The sequence below is a fragment of the Arachis ipaensis genome, chromosome B04 (genome assembly GCF_000816755.2).
Source record: "Arachis ipaensis cultivar K30076 chromosome B04, Araip1.1, whole genome shotgun sequence".
NCBI classification, from domain to species: domain Eukaryota; kingdom Viridiplantae; phylum Streptophyta; class Magnoliopsida; order Fabales; family Fabaceae; genus Arachis; species Arachis ipaensis.
This window is the reverse complement of record NC_029788.2, coordinates 115,740,579-115,764,360: the sequence shown is the minus strand read 5'-3', so window position 1 is coordinate 115,764,360 and position 23,782 is coordinate 115,740,579. Positions and strand designations below refer to the sequence as shown.

Below are 23,782 nucleotides of genomic sequence, written 5' to 3'. Positions count from 1 at the left end.
GACATGATTAAGAATTAAGAATAAAATTAAATTAAAAAATAAATTTATTTAAAATAAAAATTATACAATTAAAAATAATTTATTTAGATGTGATTAATTAAATTTTAAATTAAAAAATAAATTTATTTAAAATAAAAATTATACAATTAAAAATAATTTATTTAGATGTGATTAAAAAATAATTTATGTACCATCTACTCTAAAAATTGATATTATTAACGGATAAAACTAAAATTTATTTCTATGTATCGTTTTTGTCCAGCCCATTAATTAAAAAATAATTTTTATTTTTAACTTTAAAATTCGAAAATCAGAATTGTGAGATTTTTTTCAACTAATATTCTCTCTAGTGTCTTTAGATATTATTTCTATTAAGATAAAAACATAGAAGGGCATCGGAGGTTAGATTAAGAACTTTAAGTCAAGTTGTAGAATATAAAGTTGTAGCATTAGGATACAAAAGTTACGGCGAAGCTTTTTATTCTTCAGGTTGGTAAATCTAGGATAATAAAGTGTATTTACAAAGAGTTATGCTACATGTATACTAAAATTAGTCATTAAAGTTAGCTATTAATATAAAATATATGTTAAAAAATAAATATACATTAAAAATAAATTAAACTATACATATATTTATACACAAATATATTAATGACTGATTTTAGTAGATGATTTTGGTGTACAATTTTTTATCTAGAAAAGTCTTCCACGCTCAAATGAGTAATAATAATCTAAATTAAAAGACATAAGAATTAGGAATAAATTAAACACTTTAAATATGTGTTAAATTATTTATTTATAGTATTTGAAAAAAGGATTTTAAAAAAAATTGAATAAATTCATATAAGATTTTACGTGAATATAATCATTATTTACCAACTTTCTCATTATTATTATTATTACTACTGCTGAGGTAAAAGTTTCTCATGTGTTATATTTTTTGGCAGGACTCCAAATCTAAAAATATTAGTTCTACCTGCCATATGCAATTTATAAAAAGAAGTAATTAAACATGCAATTAGTTTATGGATAGGACTTGAATCCATCACAATTACCTGCATGATCAATCATAAGAACATTTTTCCTGCAATTGGCAAATACTGCAAAGGAATCACCGGTCTAAAATTCACTACTGGCTTCAAAATGGATCATGCTAGAGCCTTGATCGAACATACCCCAAATCTCAAGTTCTTGAGCCTTCAATCCATAATAGTGAGCTTTAGAACATTGTACTGTGTGCTTGAGAACTTGAAGCATTTGGAGATTATTAACCTCTGTCATAGTCTCATTATAGACAAGCCTGACACATCAAACTGGGTTGTTTTGTACATTTTTCACCAATTGCAACATCATCAATGGCCGCTCCTCCATCGTTTGAGAAAGATTCTAACTTGTCAAAGTAATAACGGGTGTGTCACATGCAAGAATAAGATGACTGGTCAAAACTATCTGACCAAGAAAGTATTATATGAATCCTTTGAATAAATTATATGATCATGAATGAAGAAGCTTTAAATAAATGTGGTTATTTGAACATACACAATTTGAATTACTTTCATGGAAGTAGCTATTATGAATTACTGTTATTCTTGTTTTGGCATAAAGATATGAGTATCTATGTTGGATCATTTATATTCTTATATGCAAAATTAGCTGTTATATTCGGAAAAATGAAATAGTCTTGCTAATATGTAAGAATGGCAATGAAAAAAAGTGAGCACATATTTCAATACGAGCAATGTTAGGGGACTAATAACTTTTGTGATTGGTAGCCATTAATGATGATTTAATGGTGTGAGATTGGTATGAGATTTCATCTAATAACTCACATTTCTCTGCTGGTTACATGCTGGCCAAAATTCAATAAAATTGCTGGCCCCTAGACTTTTCCCTTTCAATACCATACATGTTCCAAATATTAACTATCTATTCCATTAGTACTCCTTCTATTATTTGTAAAAATTTTATTTATTGTATCAAATCTATATTTGTCGCGAGTACCTTATATATATATATATATGTTAGAATTTTTATTCTAATTATGGTCCAATTTGTTAATATAGAAATTAGTTTGGGTGGTATTGTAATTATTCATTATTATATTGACAGTTGGTCTGTTCTTTGATGGAAAGAACACGACTGTTCATCATAAACTTTATAAAATTTGGGTCTCTAATTCTGATCATAACAACAACAAAAAATACACCTTGATTCCATCAGGCTCTCCGTGATTCAAGAATTGGAAGTTCCAAATTAAATCAAAGAATTTATTGGCAATGGCTGGAGGTACGTAAATTATTGGTTTTATAAAGAAATTCTAACATGTGGTATCAGAGCAAAATTGTCTCTGCCTTGCCATTTAAAAATTTGATTACTGTGCATTATTTTGATAAATTATTTTCAAAAGAAGAATGTATAGTATGAATTTTGAAATAAGTAAGAAAAATCATTGAAAGTTAAAGTTGACGTACCATAAGAAGAGAGAATAATAAATAATATTCTCAGAAAGAATCTTTTAAATTTGTGTCGTAGTTGTTCTTCGTAATAGTATAATTTTCCATGATTCCCATGAGTTTTCTTATTCTTGAATTAAAAAAAAAAAGAGAGAAAAAATGGAAGACGGTGGAAGAAAGAAGACAGAATAAACTTGTTTCAATGGATGAATGTGCAAGAGGAAGGAAGGCTAATTCAGGAACTTGGTGAAAGTGCACTATTAGTGACAAATGAGGGTGGTAAAAAGTAAGCTCATAAGAAGAAAGGAAAGTTTATTGTATCCCATCCTATGAAGAAAGAAGGTGCACGGTGTTTCTTTTGTAAAAAGAAAGGACACATGAAGAAGGAGTGCCCTTTAAAGTTTGGCTTGAAAAGAAAGGTACTAACCTTTGTAATCTTATTCCTTCAGGGTGTTTTGAATCTAATTTTGTTGAAATATGTCATGACACTTGGTGGATTGATTCTGGTGCTAAAATTCATATTTCAAATACCATGCAGGGTTTCATAAGGAAAAGGAAACCGATAGGAAGTGAACTGAGCATCTATATAGGCAATCGGATGCGTTCACGTGTGGAAGCTGTTGGAACATTTAGATCCACAAGAAAGGAAGTTGGACCCAAGGACGATAAGTGCCTATTTTATCGGCTATGCAGAAAAGTCTAAGGGTTACAGATTTTATTGTCCCTCCCATTCAAGTAAAATAGTTTAATCTAGAAATGCAAGGTTTTTAGAGCATGATGTGGAAAGTGGGAGAAATCATCCTCTTAAAGTTGTTGAGAATGATAATGTTTATCAAACCTCTCCATGTACAAGAATGATTGTTCAATACAATGCCCATACAAATAGGGTCAATATAGAACAACCTATTACTAATGTTCCACATCATGAAGATAATGTTCAAGTAGATCATATGGTGGAGGATCAAACTCTTCATAATGAAAATGTTGTTCAAGAACATATTGCTCAAGAGCAACTTCAAGAAGAGGGAGAACCTGTTATGCCACTACCTTTACAAGAGGTTGATGATGTAACATTAAGAAGATCAACAAGAATAAGAAAGTCTGCAATTTCTAGTGACTATGTAGTGTATCTTGCTGAGTCTGACTATGATGTTTGTGATAAAAATGACCCAACGACGTTTTCACAAGCAATGGAAAGTCGTAATTCCAATTTCTGGCTAGATGCTATGAAGGATGAAATGAATTCTATGGCAGATAACTAAGTTTGGGATCTTGTAGAATTGCCTGATGGGAAAAAGGCCATTGGCTGTAAATGGGTATTTAAAACCAAGAAGGATTCATCAGGCAATATTGAGCGCTACAAGGCTCGACTTGTTGCCAAAGGATTTACTCAAAGGGAAGGAGTTGACTACAGGGAAACCTTTTCTCCTGTTTCAAAGAAAGACTCTTTCCGCATCATTATGGCATTGGTAGCACACTTTAACATGGAATTGCATCAAATGGATGTGAAAACGGCCTTCCTTAATGGAGATTTGGAAGAAGAGGTCTATATGAGACAACCCGAAGGGTTTATCTCAAGTGTTGGTAAGGAGTTAGTTTGCAAGCTTAAGAGAGCAATGTATGGTCTTAAGCAGGCTTCCCGACAGTAGTATTTGAAGTTTCACAATGTGATTTCTTCATTTGGATTCATTGAAAATATTTCTGATTGGGCTTAAGATTATGGATTGTATCTCTAGGCCATTAAGAATATATTGTGACAATTCAGCTGCTGTATTTATGGCTAAGAATAATAGAAGTAGTAGTCGAAGTAAACACATCGATATTAAGTACTTAGCCATTAAAGACCGAGTTAGGTCTAATGAGGTATAGATAGAGCATATTAGTACTAAACAGATGATAGCTGATCCTTTGACAAAAGGCATGCCACCAGGATTGTTTAAGGATCATGTTACTAGTATGGGTTTATGTTCTGTAACGTCACTTATATGACTCATGTTATATTATATGACATATTTGGATATGAAATTCCTATTATTGTTTGTTTCTCATTTGGTCAGTATATATGCGCATACATGATTGAGAATGACAAATAAAATTCAGTGAAGGACCTAGAATAAGCATTGGGCTTATTCCTACAGAAATACCACATGAAGAGTTTATTCAGTTAGGAGATATTACGTTGTAATACATAGAAGGTAATACTCGATTAATGAGAAACTACCGCTATGATTCGTGTAATTTGTCTTAATTGTTTAAGCATAGTATGTAATTACAAACTATACGTAACAAATGTTGGACCAAGTGGGAGAATGTTAGAATTTTTATTCTAATTGTGGTCCAATTTGTTAATATAGAAATTAGTTTGGGTGGTATTGTAATTATTCATTATTATATTGACAGTTGGTCTGTTCTTTGATGGAAAGAACACGACTGTTCATAAACTTCATAAAGTTTGGGTCCCCAATTTTGATTACACAATAACAAATAAACACACTTTGATTCCATATGAGTTTGTGATTCAAGAATTGGAAGTTTCCAAATTAAATCAAAGAATTTATTGACAATGGCTGAAGGTACGTAAATTACTGGTTTTATAAAGAAATATAACACAATGCTGAGGTATATGCTTTGTAGCAATATGTTGTTGTTGAAGCATGGGATGTCCCACGTCAGAGTTCTCTGCAATGTATGATATAAGATAAGAAAGGTCTTGTTAATGGCCAAACAAATGATGAAGGCAGCATGAAATTTGATTCATCCAAAGTGTATAGATATGTTTTGTAGGCACCTTTGTGGATAGAATAATGGAGCTTTCTTTTTTTTCCAGCTATCTTGAACAATCTATTTCGCCTTGCTTCTTTTGCATTCTCAACTCCTTGGTCTGGCAAATTCATCTTTGTCCTTCTATGGTGAATGTGTGGTTGTTGTGGTAACAATGGTATGAAAGAACTCTACCACTATTTCATTATTTGGGAGGTTGCTTGATATTTTTTTATTTTACATGTGTCAATTGTCATGTTATTGGAGACTTCAATTTCTGATACACCTAAAGGTGCACTGTCGCACCATGGTTAGGATGCCTCGATCAGCGTGGTACAGGCCTTCTCTGGAAGAAAAATTTTTTAAACTAAATAAATTGATCATGTTAGCTGTACTTTTTTGGAGGCAAGCTGCATTTGTCTATCCTAAAAAAATAAAAGTGCTAAAATGATCATATAAATTATAAATATAATAATTAAAATCATCAAACTAAATTACAAATTCTATTTAAGCAGTCTTAAAAAGAATTTAAATTCATCAAACTAAATTTATCAAATTCAATAGTCTGTTTCATCAAAATTTAAGTTTCGGAGGTGTGAGACGACTACGGCTCAAACCCACTCCATACCGAAACAATTATCATAAGGTCTTACTCATATTTGTCCCTAAATTTAGCCAACTATTGAAACATTATAAGAAATTACTGAAATAGCATCTGATTTTAGCAATCAACAAAATCAATTGCTAATAGTGACCAATTATTTTTTTATACCCAAAAAAATGTTGGTCGCTAATTTCTAATTTAGCAATTGATTTAGAGACCGCCACCAAAATAATTTTAGTTGGTCACTAAATTAGGAATTAGCGTACGAATTTAGTGACCAATATTTTTTGGTAATAAAAAAACTATATCAGTTGCAAACTTGATCGCTAATTTTATCATTAGCAACCAATTTAAAGACTAACATAAAAAATAGCTGAAAATATGTTATTTGCTAAATTGGTTGGTCTCTAAATCGGTCTTTAATGATAAAATTAGTGACCAATTCAACGACTAAATAAAAACTAAGGTGATAAAGCAGTTGATCGTAAAAAACGGTTGCTAATTTTAACATTAGCGGCCGATTTAGTGACCATCATCAAAACTAAGCTAAAAATTGTTGGACACTAAATCGGTTACTAAGGAGTTGGTTTCTAAATCCGTCGTTCATAATAAAATTAATTACTGATTCAGCGACTAATTAAAATATAAGGGGATAAAGTAGTTGGTCGCTAAAATCGGTTGCTAATTTTATCACCAGTGACCGATTTAGCAACCAACATAAAAGATTTGCTGAAAAATTATTAGTCTCTAAATCGGTTGCTAATTCATTAGCGACCTACAATACAAGAAAAACGTTGAGTCTCGTCAGTTTTACCATCGTCCCAGGGTTGACGGTATAAACAGCGCCGAAAATTCGTTACTGGCAAATTTTTTTCATCCGACGCTAAGTACCAATGGATTTTCTGTCGATGTTTTCAATGGATTTGTCGAGACTGAGTTGACGATTACTGTCGGATTAATCTGATGGTAAGTTTGGTGCCATTTGAAGTGAAATAGCGTCAAAGCGATCATCGAATTAATCCGACGGTATTATTTTTTAATTTTTTTATTTTTTGGGCACTAATAAACAACAATTAGTAGTCAAATTAAGTTAACAAAATTATTAGCAGAAATATAAAATTAGCAGAAATTAACAAATTATTTTGTTAAAAATAAATGGTCTAAAATACAAAATAATGCCACAAAGTAGAGTACAATGAAATAGACAAAGAAAAAAAAATAAAACCCCAACCTCTATAAATCTCGGTAATCGTCATCGTCGTCGTCGTGGTCCCCCTGCTGAGGCGGCAGAGAAGGTGCTGACGTAGGTGCCCCACCAGCAGCGTTGCTGCATCTGCTATCGCAACCGATCGAGCTACTCCAGTTTCTCTGTCAGGTCTGAGTTGATGGCAACGGCTCCTCTACGCGTGCAAGAGGGTCGTTGTACCTTTGCTCGGATTGCTCCATTTGCTGGTGAAGCTCCTGTGTCAGCTTCTGCACCTCATCCCTCAAGTCAACAACCTCCTGGGGATCGGCAAGGCTGGTGGCAGAGACAGAGGTAGAGAAATCTGCCAACGCGGAGGAGTGGAGGCCACTGACGAAGAACGACCCCAACCCAAATTGACGATTGTTGTGGGGCTCAGAGGTGGTCTCGCGCCAGATCTGATCAGGATCTACCATTGAGGTTTCAGAGCCGGCTTTGTCATTCCCACCAGGAGGCTAAGATTGCTGGGTCGCGGCCTCCAACCTCTGCGTCTAATCATTATGTGTGTCAAAGCACAAAGCTTGGAAATGAGTAACAAGAAGATGAAAAAATACCCAATAATAGAGCTGCAGTTCGAAGCAAATTTCTCCCTCTGCAAACCTCCAATCAAAATCTATACCGTTCAAAATGAAGAACAAAATAAGATAAAGCTACAATTCGAATTTCATGCCGATCTAACGGTGATCAAATGAGAAACTATTGTTTAAAATCTGTTACTCTACACTAAAACGGAAATTCTGTTTTTTTCTCTTCTCTCTCACTTTGTGGTAGGGATGCCAAAACTCTCTGAAGCGTGGGAACTGCCCCAAATGGGGACCCAAAGACCGAAAATTTTTTCTGCGGAGATGGGGGCCAAAATTCCTTCGAGACACACGTGGGGACTCGAGCAGGGATCTTGCCCTATCTCCGCTAATCTCTGAATTATTAAATTTACTTAAATACCCTTAATAATTTATTTCTAATATAAATGATTTAGTTATTTCACATACCATAAATATATATATATATATTGAAAAATCTAACCTTAATTTCAAAAGTATCTTCCCTTCTCTCCATAACACTACATCGTCCCACTCTCCAATCACCCTAGAAGGCCAAAACTCGCAAATTCCAATCTCCCATAGCGTCACAACCATACCCCTCACCACTCCTGCTCAGTGCTCATCGTGTCGTTACCCCCTCGCCAACTCATTATCTGTGATCGCATCGTCCTTTCCCTTTTCACTGTTATGTGACTGTGTCTTTGTATGCTATAATAATATTTTTTTATTTTTTATTAGAACTTTCATATAAATGATCAATATAGGAAGATGAAAAATGAGCCCTACTGAAAATGAAAATTCGAAAAAAATAGGGATGGAGGACAATATTCTCCTACGGTGGGATTGGGGCAGGGACGGGGAGCAAATCTAGGGGCAGAGACGGGGAGCGAGAAAGTATCCCCACCTCTACCTTGTCCCGTTGCCATCTCTACTTTGTGACTGCTTTCTCTCACTCTCAAATTCCCCAAAAACTCTTATTAGGATAGTGACACAAGAGTACAAAAAATACTAAAAAAATAAAATTTAGATCTCACAAAAGAGAAAAAAATCCAACAAATTAGACACTAATTATTTTACTTCTTTTGTTTTCTCTCATCAGTTATGACCGAAAAAAGATAATGCTACATTATTTAATAATAAAAACAAATTAAATTAGTTGTTTAATTCTATTAAATGCTGTTTTTTTTCCGTTGAATGCATTATATTTAAAAACAAAAATGGTATATGCACATTTAATATTAGTCACCAAATTATTTTTTATATATATATATATATATATTTTAAATATATATTTTATATTTTAATATATATTTTTTAAGGATAATTGATTTTATGGTTAATTTTTTATGTACACCTAATATAATTAATTTATTAATTGGTAAATGTATTAAAAAAATTTAAAACGATAGTTATAACTGACTAAAGGTTGTAATTGTAAATTTTTCTGTTGACCAATTATTTTTTTGTTTTTGTAAATTTTTAGTTAAACAGGATATTCAATTTTATAGAATTTTATAAGGTGTTGACTAGTTCTCTATAAATTACATAAAGTTTAAATTTTAGTTTTTTTCGGTCTTTTGTTCATCACAAATCAAAGAGAGCGACATAGGAGGTATGCTTAATTATTTTTTTTTCTCGTTATATTTTATTTTAGTCTATCCATGATTGTATCCCTCACCTTGGAGACTTGAGCTCCACAATTTTATCTATATCTTTTAATAAATTTTTTTGTTTCGTGAAAAAATTGATTATACATAAATATTGTTAAATCATATTGTTTGAAACTTTTTTTCAAGTCAAATGTTTCATCCATTCATGAATATATGTTTATGTTTATTTTGAATTTTACATGAATTAAAAAAAAAAAAAAGACAATTGTTTCCCCATCATTCAAAATTTGAGGGTACATTATCTTCTCATCATATGTACTGTTGCATATTAGATCTATTTTGCACATTTTTTAATGATTTTTTTTTCAAAAGCTCAAAGTGAAAATAAGAGATACATAAATAGTTATATATCAAACATGTCTCTTTACGTAAGAGTATCTTTTTAAATTTGTGTGAATTTTTTTAAATTTCTTACCGCTTTTTAGATTTGTGTGAATTTTTTCTAAATTTATTTTATAAATTTTTTTTATTTATCTTATACTAATTCTTTTTTGCGTTCGACAAAAAATGAACTCTAAAACTTTCAATCATAGAGAAGTTAAGATATTATGTCATGAACCACTTTTTTAAAAGTTTAAATTATTAGAAAAAGACATATATGAATAATTATATCTGCAATATTTAATACATGAAATAATCATATACATGTAATCAATCCAACACAAAGTTAAAGTTTGGATAAAAATAAACTTTTGAAACATACATTAAATATACTTTATAAGATTTCGCAAGTATTTTTCAAGTTCTAAAGTTATATACCAAAGAAAATGATGCAATAAATTAATTAACTAAAGTTTAATTCAAAATAATCAATCTCGCTAGGTGAACAATGAGAGATACGAACAACGTGAACAATGAACTGTATTTCAGGTTCACTAACCATTCAAAATAAGGATTATATCCAATTACTTAAAATTTTGATTTTTAAAATTAAAATTAACTTTTTTTTAACCAATTATTTAGGTTGTTCAAAAAAAGTGTTATTCTTCCTATATTTTCTCTATTTGATAATATACTATGATGCACGGATATTAACACGTATATGGGACACGACACGACACTAGACACGCCGACACGCTAATTTTAAAATCTTATAAGACACGGAGACACACATACATATAAAATATAAAGTATTTTTTAGATAAATCGTAATAATATTTTGATTTTTTTTTTTTTTGAAAACAAAAGAGCTCGACACAGTAGAGTGGAGCAACAGAAACGTATAACAAAAGTAGACAATCAACTCCTAAGAACACTGAAAGAAGAAACTCTCCATGTCATCTTCGGCATAGCCATCAACAACATGAAGAGACACCTTGCCACTCATCGTAGTTAACCATGGACATGTTGACGATTTTCTCTACACCGTTGCTTTTATTTTGAAAAATTCTCCTATTCCTTTCCATCCAAATGTTCCATGTAATCGCACAAAAGCACCTTAAACGCTGCTTCCGGTCCTCCTTTCTCCGTGGCTCTTCTGTCCAACTAAGAAAGTGGTCTTTCAGCAAGCCCGGAAAAGACCATAGGCGGCCAAGCACAGATAGCCAAGCACTCCACACCTGCCAAGCAAAATCACAGCCAAGAAACAAGTGATGGACATGCTCAACCTCCTTGTTACATAATACACAACTGTTATCATCATGGTTGAGTATCCCAAATCGACTTAGCCTCTCCTTAGTATTCACCCTACCTGTTAAGACAAACCAAACAAACAGCTCCACTCTTGGCGGAACTACACATTTCCAAATGGACTTAGTGAAGCTGTAACTGGTTATATCCTCTGGTAGCGTTCCTTCTTGTATCACCTGCACAAAAGAGTTAGTCGAAAAAATACCAAGCCTATCATATTTCCACACCACTCTATCCTCTCTATTATATACTAGCCTCACAGGTCTCAGAGTCTCATGTAATTGACTCAGAAGATCCAACTCCCACTGAAATAGCTCTCGCCTCCAAAGAAAATTCCAAATCTACTCTAACCTATCCCAAAACCCACAATCCCCAATAACCGAACCACACTGGTTTGAAACAGAGAAGAGCCTGGGAAATCGATCTTTCAGAGATCCACAATGTAACCATACATCCTCCCAAAATCTAGTCTGGTGACTGTCACCAATCTCCATGGATAGACCTGTAATTATCTTATCCCTTATATGTTGCTCCTTTATTTGTAACTGATATATATCCTTCCAAGGTCCTCCTCTGGTAGGTAGCACTTGAGTGGACAGCAGCTCATTTGGCTTCAAATTATTACAAGAGCAGACTACCTTTTTTCACAAAGGGCATTCTTCCTTCGCAAAGCGCCACCACCACTTAAACAAAAGGGCGGTGTTCCGAACCATAGCACCTCCAACTCCCAAACCACCTAGTTTCTTTGGAGCCTGCACCAAATCCCATCTTACCAACGCCATACCATTCCTCCAATCCTCCTTGCTCCAAAGAAATCTTCTCTGTAAAGAGATCAATTTCTCTGCCACCGCCTTTGGCATCTTATACAAGCTCAGATAATATCTTAATAAATAATAATATATACTATTTCTAAATTTATTTTAAGAATATATGTTAAGAATAAGATTGAACACGTTGATACATGATGGTATTTAGGTGTGTCCGAAAAATTTTTTATTTTTTATTAAGACACAATTGCACACATACAGCAGACACGCGTATTGGACGAGTGTTAATGAGTGTCGTGTCCAAATTATATCGGGCACATGAATACGTTAACTCAGTGAAATATCTGTACTTCATAGATAATATATAAGAAAAAATAACTTACCTCTGATTTCTGAATGATACTAAGTATTTGCCTTAAAAAATTGTTGAAATGTGTTAAAAGATAGGTCAAAATGCAATAATTACTCTTTTTAATTATTTTAGTTGTATTCTCCTTCATCCATTAATTTTGAGGTATGATTGAAGAAGAAATTAATAGTCAATTCCATTAATTTGAGCAGAATTTTTTTTTTTAAAACGAACACTTATTTGAGAAGAAAAGAAGTGCATAATATAAGGTCTTGAGTCAAATATGATCATAGAGAAAATCTTCAATTTCTCTGGCTTTGTTAATTCGTGTTTTTAAAATTTGTGTATCTATACGACATAAAAATTAACTGATCTATGACTAGTAAGATTTAGAAATCTATATGACATTAAAATGAAACATTTTATTATTACAAAAAGAATATTTCATTTATGAAGATATTCTTAGCATACGTAGCTATATATGTAGTTCAATCATCAATTTAAAATGCTTTATTTCCATATAATTTCTTTTACAATCTCATGCATTTGACATACATTAATTAAGGTGTTAATGATTCATGCAAAAAAACTTTTGAACAATGAAGAAAAAGTGTGTGGAATCCAATAACACCGATGCTAGAAACATCAATAATGTTCTATACTACGAGTTGTTGGTGAATATTTTCACAATAATGTTAGGAAACTAAGAGGGTACCAGCCAAAAATTAGTCAAATGCCTCTGGATGAATCCAAAACTTCTACGTGGATGGTGCTTATGCTAGGCAGCTGGATGTTTCTTCTACTAAGTATCAGAATGTTTCTTTTTCATACTAAATAGATGTTCTTTTATATATTTTTTGAATTTTTTTTGTATTGTAAATGTGAATGTTTCGATGTCTTTAAGAATTTCATAATGTTTTTTAATTTTTATAGATATCTAATTATTTTTGTCAAAATATAACTGGATATTTCTTTTGTTAAGCATTAGGATATTTTTTTCATATTAAATGAATATTTTTTCTATATTTTTATAATTGTTCATGATCTCAAATCTTCATTCACTTGAAACTATGGTAGATTATTTTAGCTGCTTGAAACCTTCACTTGCCATGGAAGAGTCAACGCCTTTATTATGAAGTCTTTCATATTTCAACCTATCTACAATGGTGTATCTTCTAGCTAGTTTCAAGCAAACAATTCCTGTAAGTATGTGAAGAGAACAAGGTTGAATAAATACAAAATAACCTTCACTGTTGCAAATGAACATAGGTTATATGATGCGATCAAGTACGGTGGAGGAGTGACGACGGCGACACAGCTTGAGTTATGGGGTGAAGACGGTGGAGGAGGTAGGCGGCTATGCTTTTTGGGAGAGAGAAAAGGAGGACGGCGCTAGTTGGAGAGGGAAGGAGGGTAGTGAGACTGAAGGCTCACTGGGTCTGTTCCATGATTTTCTCCTTGAATATCACTAACGTATCTCCCATTCAAATTTGAATGTGGTTAACAATAATTTAAAAAATATTTTAAATTATAAATTAATAAAACTAATTATAATTAATTAAATTGTTCTATTTTTGACTAATTAGGAATTGGTTCCATATATTTTTCCATATTTTCATGGTCCTTAATGTTATAGAGCTTGCAACAGTATTAAAAGTGTGTAAAACTTAACGTGAAGCTCGTAGTAACCGTAAATTTTGGCATAAGTTTGATCTTAATGTACTTTAATTTGCTATATGCCTTTTAACCTACCCAATATTCTAGGATCTTGGAACCACGAAGATTCAAGTGAAAGAATGACAATTGAAAATAGGACATATTCGCTGTTTTGTGTTCTATGCTTACATAAAGGTCGAACAGTTGCTCTTTGTTGCTGAAAGATAACACTACTTTCAATTGTTTGTGCTCAAATTGCATAATTATGCTATATTATATTATATACATAAAATATATGTATGTCTAAAAATTATGATAAGTGACTGGTTTTAAACATTTCGTTTGTGTGGTTTGATAGGCGTAATATTATTGAAGTAGAGTTTTTTTAAGATTATTTTTTTATTTATATTAATAGGAGATGAGACTAATTTTTTCTTTGGACAGTAATAATATAAGATTTAGTTTTTCAACTAATATTCTCTCTAGTATCTTTACATATTATTTCTAGTAAGATAGAAATATATAATGGGTGCCAAAGTATATAGATTAAGATAACTTCAAGTGGAGTTGTAGAAAATAAAATTCTAACATCAACATATGAAGCTGCGGCAGAATTTTTTATTCTCCAAGTTAGTAGATCTAGGATAATAAAGTGTATCTACAAAAGATTTTGACACTCAACTCGGTAATAATCTAAGACTAAGAGAGATAATTATGGGCAGGATTCCAAATCTAAAAAGGTTTGTTCTACCTGCCTTATGCAACCTAGCAAAAGAAGCAATTGAACATGCAATTAGTTTATGGGAAGGGTTTGAATCCATTATAATTACCCGCATGACCAATCATGATGAGAGTTTTCCAGCAATTGGCAAATACTGCAAAGGAATCACCGAATTCAAAATCACAATGGGCTTCGAAATGGATCATGCTAGAGCCTTTATCGAACACACTCCGAATCTCAAGTTTTTGAGCATTCAATCCATAATAGTGAACTTTAGAGCATTGTGCTGTGTGCTTGAGAACTTGAAGCATTTGGAGATTGTTAACCTCTGCCATAGTCTCATCATGGACAAGCCTGACCCATCAACCCAACTTGTTTTGTACACTTTTTGCCAATTGCAAAATCAATGGCCGATCTATCGTTTGAGAAAGGTTCTCTTTTCTCTAAGTAAAAGTGTGTCATATGCAAAATTAAATTTAAGAAAAGCGCCCTTACTTAGATCGTGACTTAACTACGCTGACAAAACCCATAAAATTCTGATTTTGCAGTGGCGGCGTCAAATCTGACCATCCAACAAAGAGGAATTTTCAGAGCAAAAAGACTTACTGTACCAAGAAAGAAATCAAAAACAGAGTAACCGCAGCTCCAACGGCTAACCCCGACGGTGCTTCCCGGCGACCAGAGGCGCGACCACCACCACGGCAGCACCTCCAAGGGGGCGGCCATGGCAGCAGAAATGGAGATGGATCTAACGGAGATGGAGCTCCACGACGAGTCAGCAGCGACGACAACTCCTCCCTCACCCCTCCATCGCATCTCTCACTCTCTTTGCTTCGTGCGATGGTGGCAGTTTCGAGCTCGACGGCGGATGACGGCGATGGAATGGCCGCGTCGAGCTAGACGCGAACGGTCTCCCTCAAGCGATGGCAACGGGACGCGAATGGCTACCCTCTCCTTGCGGACTCTCTCTCTCTTCGTGTCTTGACGGCCCTCTCTCCGCGGCTCCGCTTTCGATGGCGGCTCAGTAGCAGTGACCGGCGGTGATGCACGACGGAGGTGGCGCGACGATGGCTGGTGGCGGCGGAGTACCCTCCCTCTCTCGGATCTCTTCGTGCTCTCTCCTCTCTACCGTGTGTGTTGGTGTTTGTGAGTTGTGTGTGTATCTGGGAATACGATACGTGGTCAGGAAGACATTTTTGTCATTTTAGAGCTAAGGGACGGAGTGATAATCTCGTCACGTTCAAAGATTTAAATACTAGAAGAATTGTATCATGCCAGTCCTGGATATCAAGAAGACCAAGAGTCCGTCTCAAAAATAGTAGTGTTAAAAGGCGACAACTCATAACGCCCATTGGGTTAAGGCAGGACAACAAGAAGCCCAATAAAGCTTTTCAAATTCAATGGAAGGTATCATTTTTATTAATTTTCAAATTTTTTAGGTTTTTATTGAAAGATTTGATTTACTTCTGATTTGCTTAGTAGTATTTTTAGGGATTTTAAATTTAAATCAAATATGTTCTAATATAATAAGATCAAATCTGATTTAAATTAGTTATCATATCTTTAGGATTTTAAAATTTAAATCAAATAAGATCAAATCTAATAAGATCAAATCTGATTTAAATTAGTTATCTTATCTTTAGGAGATGTAAATTAAATTATTTTATCTTATCTTTTAGTTAGTTTGTTAGGGACCTATTTAAACATCTTTGATGAGACAATTTACACAACTTTTGATAAATAAATTTTTCTTAGTGCTTTATGCTCTTTTTTTTTTGTGATTAAGTGAGGTAAGTGATTTGCTTCGCTTGTTGCAGGAAGAAGATTGAAGGATCCAACACTAAAGTGATCTGTGTGGTGATTCCTTTCAGTTTTCATCCCTCTGATCTTGGTTGTCAAGGACAAGTTCTTTGAAGGTCTAGTAGAAAAAATTCTTTCGGTGACCTAGGTTGCTAAGAACTGATTTTTTAGAGGTCTAGTAGGAACCCCCACCCCCCAAATTTATCTATCCTTTTATGTTTCCGTTGTGTCCTTTTGAGTGTGCCCTTTACTAAAAATCCTTATTTATTGTATTAAAACCCGTAAGTCTGTTATAAAATAAATAAGGTAGATGTACTAGATATAAAATAAAATATGTAAATAAATAATAATAATATTCACCACATCAATATCTCACACTAATAAAATGTATTAATATTATATGTATTAATATTATACACTAGCACCCACTAGGAGAGAGAAGAAAATAGACTTTATAATAATATATGAAAGAAGAGAGAGGTAGGAATATTTGTTATTGCTGTGTGTCATATTGACGGAGGCTTAACCTCCTTTTATAGGCATAATGAAGGAAAATTTTCAACTTTCATTAATGTACATTCTTTCTTGGTAAAATGAGAACTGAGTCATCCAGCCATGATATTAATGGGCATCCATATCTATTGTGTTTATCACAACACTCCCCCTTGGATGACCATTTCGGATTATTGCCTCGTTAAAACCTTACTAAAGAAAAACCCAGTGGGAAAAAAACCTTAGTGAAGGAAAAAGAGTACAATATCCTTTAATGATGGAGCTGCCTCATTAAAAACCTTGTCAAGAAAAATCCAATGAAAAAAACTTGACCAAGGAAAAAAGAGTACAGTCTCCCCCTCTTGCCGACATCATTTAATGTCTCGAAATCGGCGCATCCCAATCTCATGTACCAATCTTTCAAAGGAGGATTTTGGGAGTGACTTTGTAAATAAATCTGCCAGATTGTCACTTGAGCGGATCTGTTGCACATCAATTGTCCCTTGATTTTGAAGATCATGAGTGAAGAAGAATTTGGGAGAAATATGCTTTGTTTTATCACCTTTAATGTATCCGCCTTTAAGTTGAGCAATACATGCTGCATTATCTTCAAACAGGATAGTTGGAGCTATCTTATGATCAATCAGTCCACATGATGACAGAATATATTGGATCAGACTCCTCAACCAAAAACACTCGCGACTTGCTTCATGAATCACCAGTATTTCGGCATGATTAGAGGATGTTGCAGCAATCGTCTGTTTCGTGGACCTCCATGATATAGCTGTTCCACCATATGTAAACAGGTATCCTGTTTGAGATCTCCCTTTATGTGGATCAGACAGGTATCGAGCATATGCATAGCCAACTAGTTGTGATGTCTTTCTAAGATCTTTCATCTCAAACTCTTCTTTTAGAGTTTTTATAATTGTTGGAATCTCTTCAGGAGTCCCAATGATATTTAAATCATCAACGTACACAGCAATTATAATGAATCCAGAAGCAGTTTTCTTTATGAAAACACACGGGCATATATCATCATTCTTGAATCCGTTTTTGGTCAGATACTCAATAAGACGATTATACCATATTCGTCCAGATTGCTTTAGACCATATAAAGATCTTTGCAATTGACTGAGTATAACCCTTGCGAATATTCACTAGATGGTTTAGATATCTTTAGTCCTTCAGGGACTTTCATATAGATATCCCGATCTAATGAGCCGTATAAGTAGGCTGTTACCACATCCATTAAATGCATATGCAGTTTATGATATGCAGATAAACTGACCAAATAGCGCAATGTTATCGCATCCACTATAGGGGAATACGTTTCTTCATAATCTATACCAGGCCTTTGTGAGAAACCTTGTGCCACAAGTCGGGCTTTATAGCGAACAACTTCATTTTTTTCATTTCGTTTTCTCACAAATACCCATTTATATCCAACAGGTTTTACATCTTCAGGTGTACGGACTACAGGTCCAAAGACTTCACGTTTTGCAAGTGAGTCTAATTCAGCCTTCATGGCTTCTTTTCATTTTGGCCAATCATTCCTTTGTCGACATTCTTCGACTGATCTTGGCTCAAGATCCTTACTTTCATGCATGATATTTAATGCCACATTATATGCAAATATTTCATTGACAATTGTCTTATTTCGGTCCCATTTCTCTCCTGTACAGACATAATTTATTGAGATCTCATCATTTTCACAATTTTCAGGTACCTGAACGTCTTCTGGCGTTAATACTATATCAGAATTTTGGACAACTGCAGGTGTCTTTACTATGTCTTTTTCAACAGGAATCGTATTTACCTCTTTTCTCTTTCGAGGATTTTTATCTTTGGAACCGACAGGCCTGCCACGCTTCTGGCGTGTATTTGCTTTCGTGGCTATTTGTCCTATTGGGACATCAATTCAAATTGGGGCATTTTCCGCCCTGCCATGCTTCTGGCGTGAATTTGCTTCAGTGGCTACTTGTCCTACTGGGACATCAATTCGAATTGGGACATTTTTCGCTGGTATATAAGATTTGGTTATCCTCTTTGTATCAGAAAATGCATCAGGCAATTCATTTGCTATTCTTTGCAAATGTATAATCTTTTGAACTTCTGTCAAAGGTTTTCGTTTCAAAAAAATTTTATTATGTTATTATGATTTATTTACTTTAATTTTTATATTGTGCATATATGTCTTATTCACGTATTTAACAAAAGAATTTGTAATTAGTATGTTCATGTATCTACTACAAGAATTTTGTTTATTTGTGGAGGTTTTTTTTTCTATTTGTGGAGGTTTATAACCCCCATTGAATGGTTTTTGGGGGTTTTTAAAACCCCCAAAATTTGAGGTGCCACGAAGTCTTTTGTGGAGGTTTTTATAAACCTCCACTATCTATTCAGTGGGGGGTTTTTGTGTGTGTTTGGTGGGAGTTTTATAGTGGACTTATGTGGGAGTTATAAAACACTTTTGTGGCAGTTTAAAACCCCCACAAATTGATTTTCTAATTTAACAAAAATTAACTATTTTGTGGGATTTTTAAACTTCCACAAACCTTTTAATTATTTATTTATTTTTAATTTTAAAACATTTATTAATTCCATCTCATTTACACACTACTCAAATAAAAAATTTATTTTTTAATATTAAAATTTAAAAACTAAATCTTTTATAGCACAATAATTTCTCAATGACACTAAAAAAATAATAATTCCTCAATTTAAGACAATGTAACTATATATAAAAGTTCTTAATGTCAATAGTTCCAAATATAATTGCATATAATATTGTTCTACATAACTATTACTATTTTTCATTAAAAAATAAAATAGAACAACTTCAATGTTTCAATATCATCTAACTACATAATTGCAATAACAGAACCAGTAATGCACATGTCCATGGAGTTCTCCACACACAAATGATTGTCACGCAGTGTAACTGAATAGCATGACCCTGCAGATTATAAAATGTTGATCACCATATATAGCCTTACTAAAGTGTTTACAGTAATTTATTTTTCAAAGTAAGAAAGAAAAACAAAGTATGGACAAGCATAGGAAAAACAAACAAAAGGGAAAAAAATGCACAATGTTGGTTGAATGATGAATGCATACCACACTTCTCGCAGTGGAAATAATTCTCTTGACCACCAACCCTGTTTCCAAATTAGATCATAAAAAGTTAGCTTGTATGTCATAAACTCAGGTGACATAAGAGATGGATCTACTCAAACACAGCTAAGTGAACCGCACCTACAGATTCCGCAATCATCACAATGAAACTGTTGTTTCCCTATCTGCAGATTGATTAAAAAAGCATTCAGCATCATTGAGAAAGCAAGAATATTAACAATCCTAAGCTGGAATCATGCATCAAATTCAGTCTAGTCCATCTCCAAGAAATAAGTTGGAAGAAAAATACTTACCGGCTGCTTAGTGTCACAAACTGCACAAACAACCTGAAACACTTCAGAAATTGAAAAATATATATATGAGACTTCTAACATGATAAACTACAAATCTATAATAGACTTCTAACATATTTAAACCAAAATAGGATATAATTATTATCTTACCTCAACAAGTGCTTGTTCAAAAGCAATAGCAAGAAACTGGTGAGAGAAAAATCAGTACCCACTTCAATTATAATTATTATCTGTCAAGAAATTGAAGGATAATATGATCCATTAAATTAAACAATAAAAGAAGACACTAAAACAGGAATAAGAGGATAGGAAATAAGGTAGAAGAAGAAGGGCTTTAATTAACTAAGTAATTGTACTTGTACTAAGCATAAACAGAAGGTAGCTAGTTGATTATATATAGGTAGGTTGTAGATCGATAACTAATACACGTACTTGCTAGGAAACAAGACATGCATAAGGAGCAGTGGTTATTATTATTATTATTATTATTATCTCTTTTTGTTGACACTGATAAAGTAGAGTCTAATCTTCTCTGCTAGTGAATGTCATTTAAAGCAAGCAAACTAAAACTATGGTTTATCCTATCTACTACTATACTACTCACTACACTAGATGTACTGTGAGCATATGGCGAGAAGTAAGAAAGAGGGAATAGCTCTATTCTATTCTGATCCAAATTAAAACTAAAAATAAAGGATCATGTAGCAGAAAGAGTACTTTTTATTTTTTGTACAAGTGAATAGAAGAAGCAAAATCTTGAACCAAAGTAAATGTGCAAAAGTATCATAAAACAGCAAATCCAAGATAAGAAAATTCTTTACATTTTCCTACCAGCATCATAAAAATTGAACATGTATTTATTTAAAATTTTATTTATCATCAATTTAGCAATTTTATTTAATGTTAAGAGCAGCAAGGATAGTTCAATATAAGAGACTTCTACTTTATCTATTTACCATAACTGCCTAAATGATAAAAAGGGACCTAACTTCCTCTGTTCCTATCCTCCATTCTTCACAGACTTCTACTTTATCTATTTAACATAACTGGAATCAGGTTCTTAGTTATGAGACCAATGTGCTAAGCAAGATAATAGTAAATAAATTCATATGGGGTCATAGACTTACTCTCCATTAATAGTACGCTCAAGAGCATCATCCTCTATGGACCATGTGTGTAACTAGTCATTTGCCTTCATACATAACCAAATCAAATGCCTATTAGAATCCATATCACAATCTGATCGACATAATCAATAGAATTAGTCCAGGTGTGTCATTAATTTCTTCTTAGTAACAAAGTATAAATGGAAATTGTATTTGAGTGGCATACTTTGTCTGAGAGCCTGTAACATACTAGTCTACCTTCAAGCTTGGAGCTGCAAAAGTAGCATTATCTTCATGTTGCAAATAAATGATAAAAGAAAAATTGCAAGACATGTTTTAATTCTTATTGTCTCCAAACAAAACCTGAAAATTACTTTTCAGTATTATCAATTTCTTCAATATTATTAATTTACAAATCAAGATCCATGACAAAACGTTCATATAAGAATGTAGCAAATACAAAGATCAATAAATTCTCAAATATTTCTCCACTATATATATTTTATTTATCTATATAAGGCATTTTGCAAGTGGAAGAGGTGCGGAAGCAGGAGCTGAATCATAATCAGAAGCAGAAGCAGCAGCATCCCAGTAGCCTCGTAAGATATCAGTTTCTTCAACAGTGAAACCCAATGAAGTGAGCAATTCATAGACTTCAACAATTACGTGTTAACACATAAATTGCATGGCAACATTCGTGACCAGGTGGGACTCACCATTCAAGAAGAACAGAACAATCTATTGGTACAAGATTTTAACTCTAATAGCATATATTTAAGAAACAGAGACAAGTGAAATATGGAGAAGAAGAAGAATACCAGCGCAGCTCGAAGGAGAAAATAGATCTGAAACAGTGGCACGATTCAGAAGCTTTCAACCGCGGCAACTACAGCGGCAACGATGGCGGAAACTGCGGCGACAACGGCGGCAGAAACTGCAGCGACAACCGTAGCTACAAAGCAAACAAATCTGAAACCAATAATGTTGATAGAGGAGATGGCTCGATTGAAAAGCTTCCTACAATTGTGGCAGAAACGGCCGCAGAACCGGCGATTGCAACGGCGGCGGAACCAGCGGTGGAGGTGGAGAACTTAGGGTTTTGTCTTCGCCAATCACCATTCTCTTCTCTTCTCCCTGACTCGGTCTCAAAAATTAAGAGGAGGGTTTTTTTGAGCTGAAGTATAAATTTTAATTATGAATAATTGTTAGGGGATTTATAAATTATCATAAATAAAGGGGATTTTGGAGGTTTTTAAAAACCTCTACTAAAAAACTCCCTCAATTAAATATAAATTTTGTAGTGTCCCATACATATATTGCGTCATGCATATGTAAGTATAAGTGTCTTTGCTTCCAACTCTGGAAGTAATTATAATATTTTTTGGTTTTTAATTTTTATAGTCAAGAAAAAATGTATGCAAAGCTTTCTAGCTAATCTCTGATTGTATATTTGGAGATTATATTAGTGGTCGCTTCTTAGAATTTTTTTCTTTTAAAAAGAAGATTTTAAAGAAAGGATAAGTAAACTCGGGCATTAAATACTTTCATTCGAAATCAGAATGAGAAAAAAAAATATCTAAAAAATGAGAGAAAATTATCTTCAAGAAGTTAATGAATTCCATATATGCTTTTGTACGTAGGTATTAAATGCATTCAAGAATTTTTAAGATTCTATTTTGATTTTTGACACAGCATTTTTTTTCATTTTTTATTTATTTTTGGATTTTTTAAATCATTATTGTTTCAAGAGCACAAAATAATTTAACTAAAAAAAATTTATCGATCTCTTTAATAATAGATCTATCGAGTAAACTATTAAAAATACATCTAAAGTATCTTAGCACTGATAAAAATACTTTTAAATTTTAATTTATTATCGACAAAAATTTTTTCAAATAATTTTAAAACGTATAAAAAGAATTTAGCTATGATCAAAAACTTACTCCTTAATAAAAAAGTATGACGTGATTTACTTGTAAATATTAGAATCTTACTTTTTATATAAGAAGTTTCATTTGCCACATCATTTTTTGTATTAACGTATAATATTTAAGTTCATAATATGTATATATTTGTCACATTTTTAAATAATTTAAAGATATTTTTATCAATAATAAAATTTAAAAATATTTTTGTCAACGATGAAATAATTCATATATATATTTTGAAAGTTTGTCTTAGATCTATTCTTCTACATATTTTTCTAATCATAATATTTTTTAATGATTTTGATCTGTTTGACAAAATCAAAGAGATACTTCAGCGCAATTGGACAGCTATTTTAGTGCTCATTTAGTGCACAGCAAACAAAGCTACTGATTTAATGGTTAAGACTGCTGTTTTAAACAAGCAGGTGTATTTAGAGTGGTTACGGCTCCCTAATAATTTAGACATTATGATTAGAGAAGAGTACTACTCTTTTTTTTAGGTTCTTTTTTTTTGTGTTATGTTCAGTCATTAAAAAAAAGTGTTTATTGTTTGTTTTCCTTTATATGAATTGAGAAAATTGTCTTGTTAACATGCTTTTAGAGTCCATTGTAAAAACATCATAAAAAGAAT

The 23,782-nt window shown here is 32.8% G+C and overlaps 1 protein-coding gene across 1 annotated transcript; it reads right to left on the bottom strand.

Moving 5' to 3' along the window:
- Window positions 19,409-20,198, bottom strand: LOC107639810 (E3 ubiquitin-protein ligase MIEL1-like). The gene is made up of 4 exons (XM_021122570.1): window positions 20,118-20,198; window positions 19,945-19,988; window positions 19,807-19,847; window positions 19,409-19,645 (listed from the first exon to the last, which is right to left on the bottom strand). Exons 1-4 carry the CDS (start codon window positions 20,196-20,198, stop codon window positions 19,551-19,553), a joined length of 261 nt encoding a protein of 86 aa, XP_020978229.1. The 3' UTR covers window positions 19,409-19,550.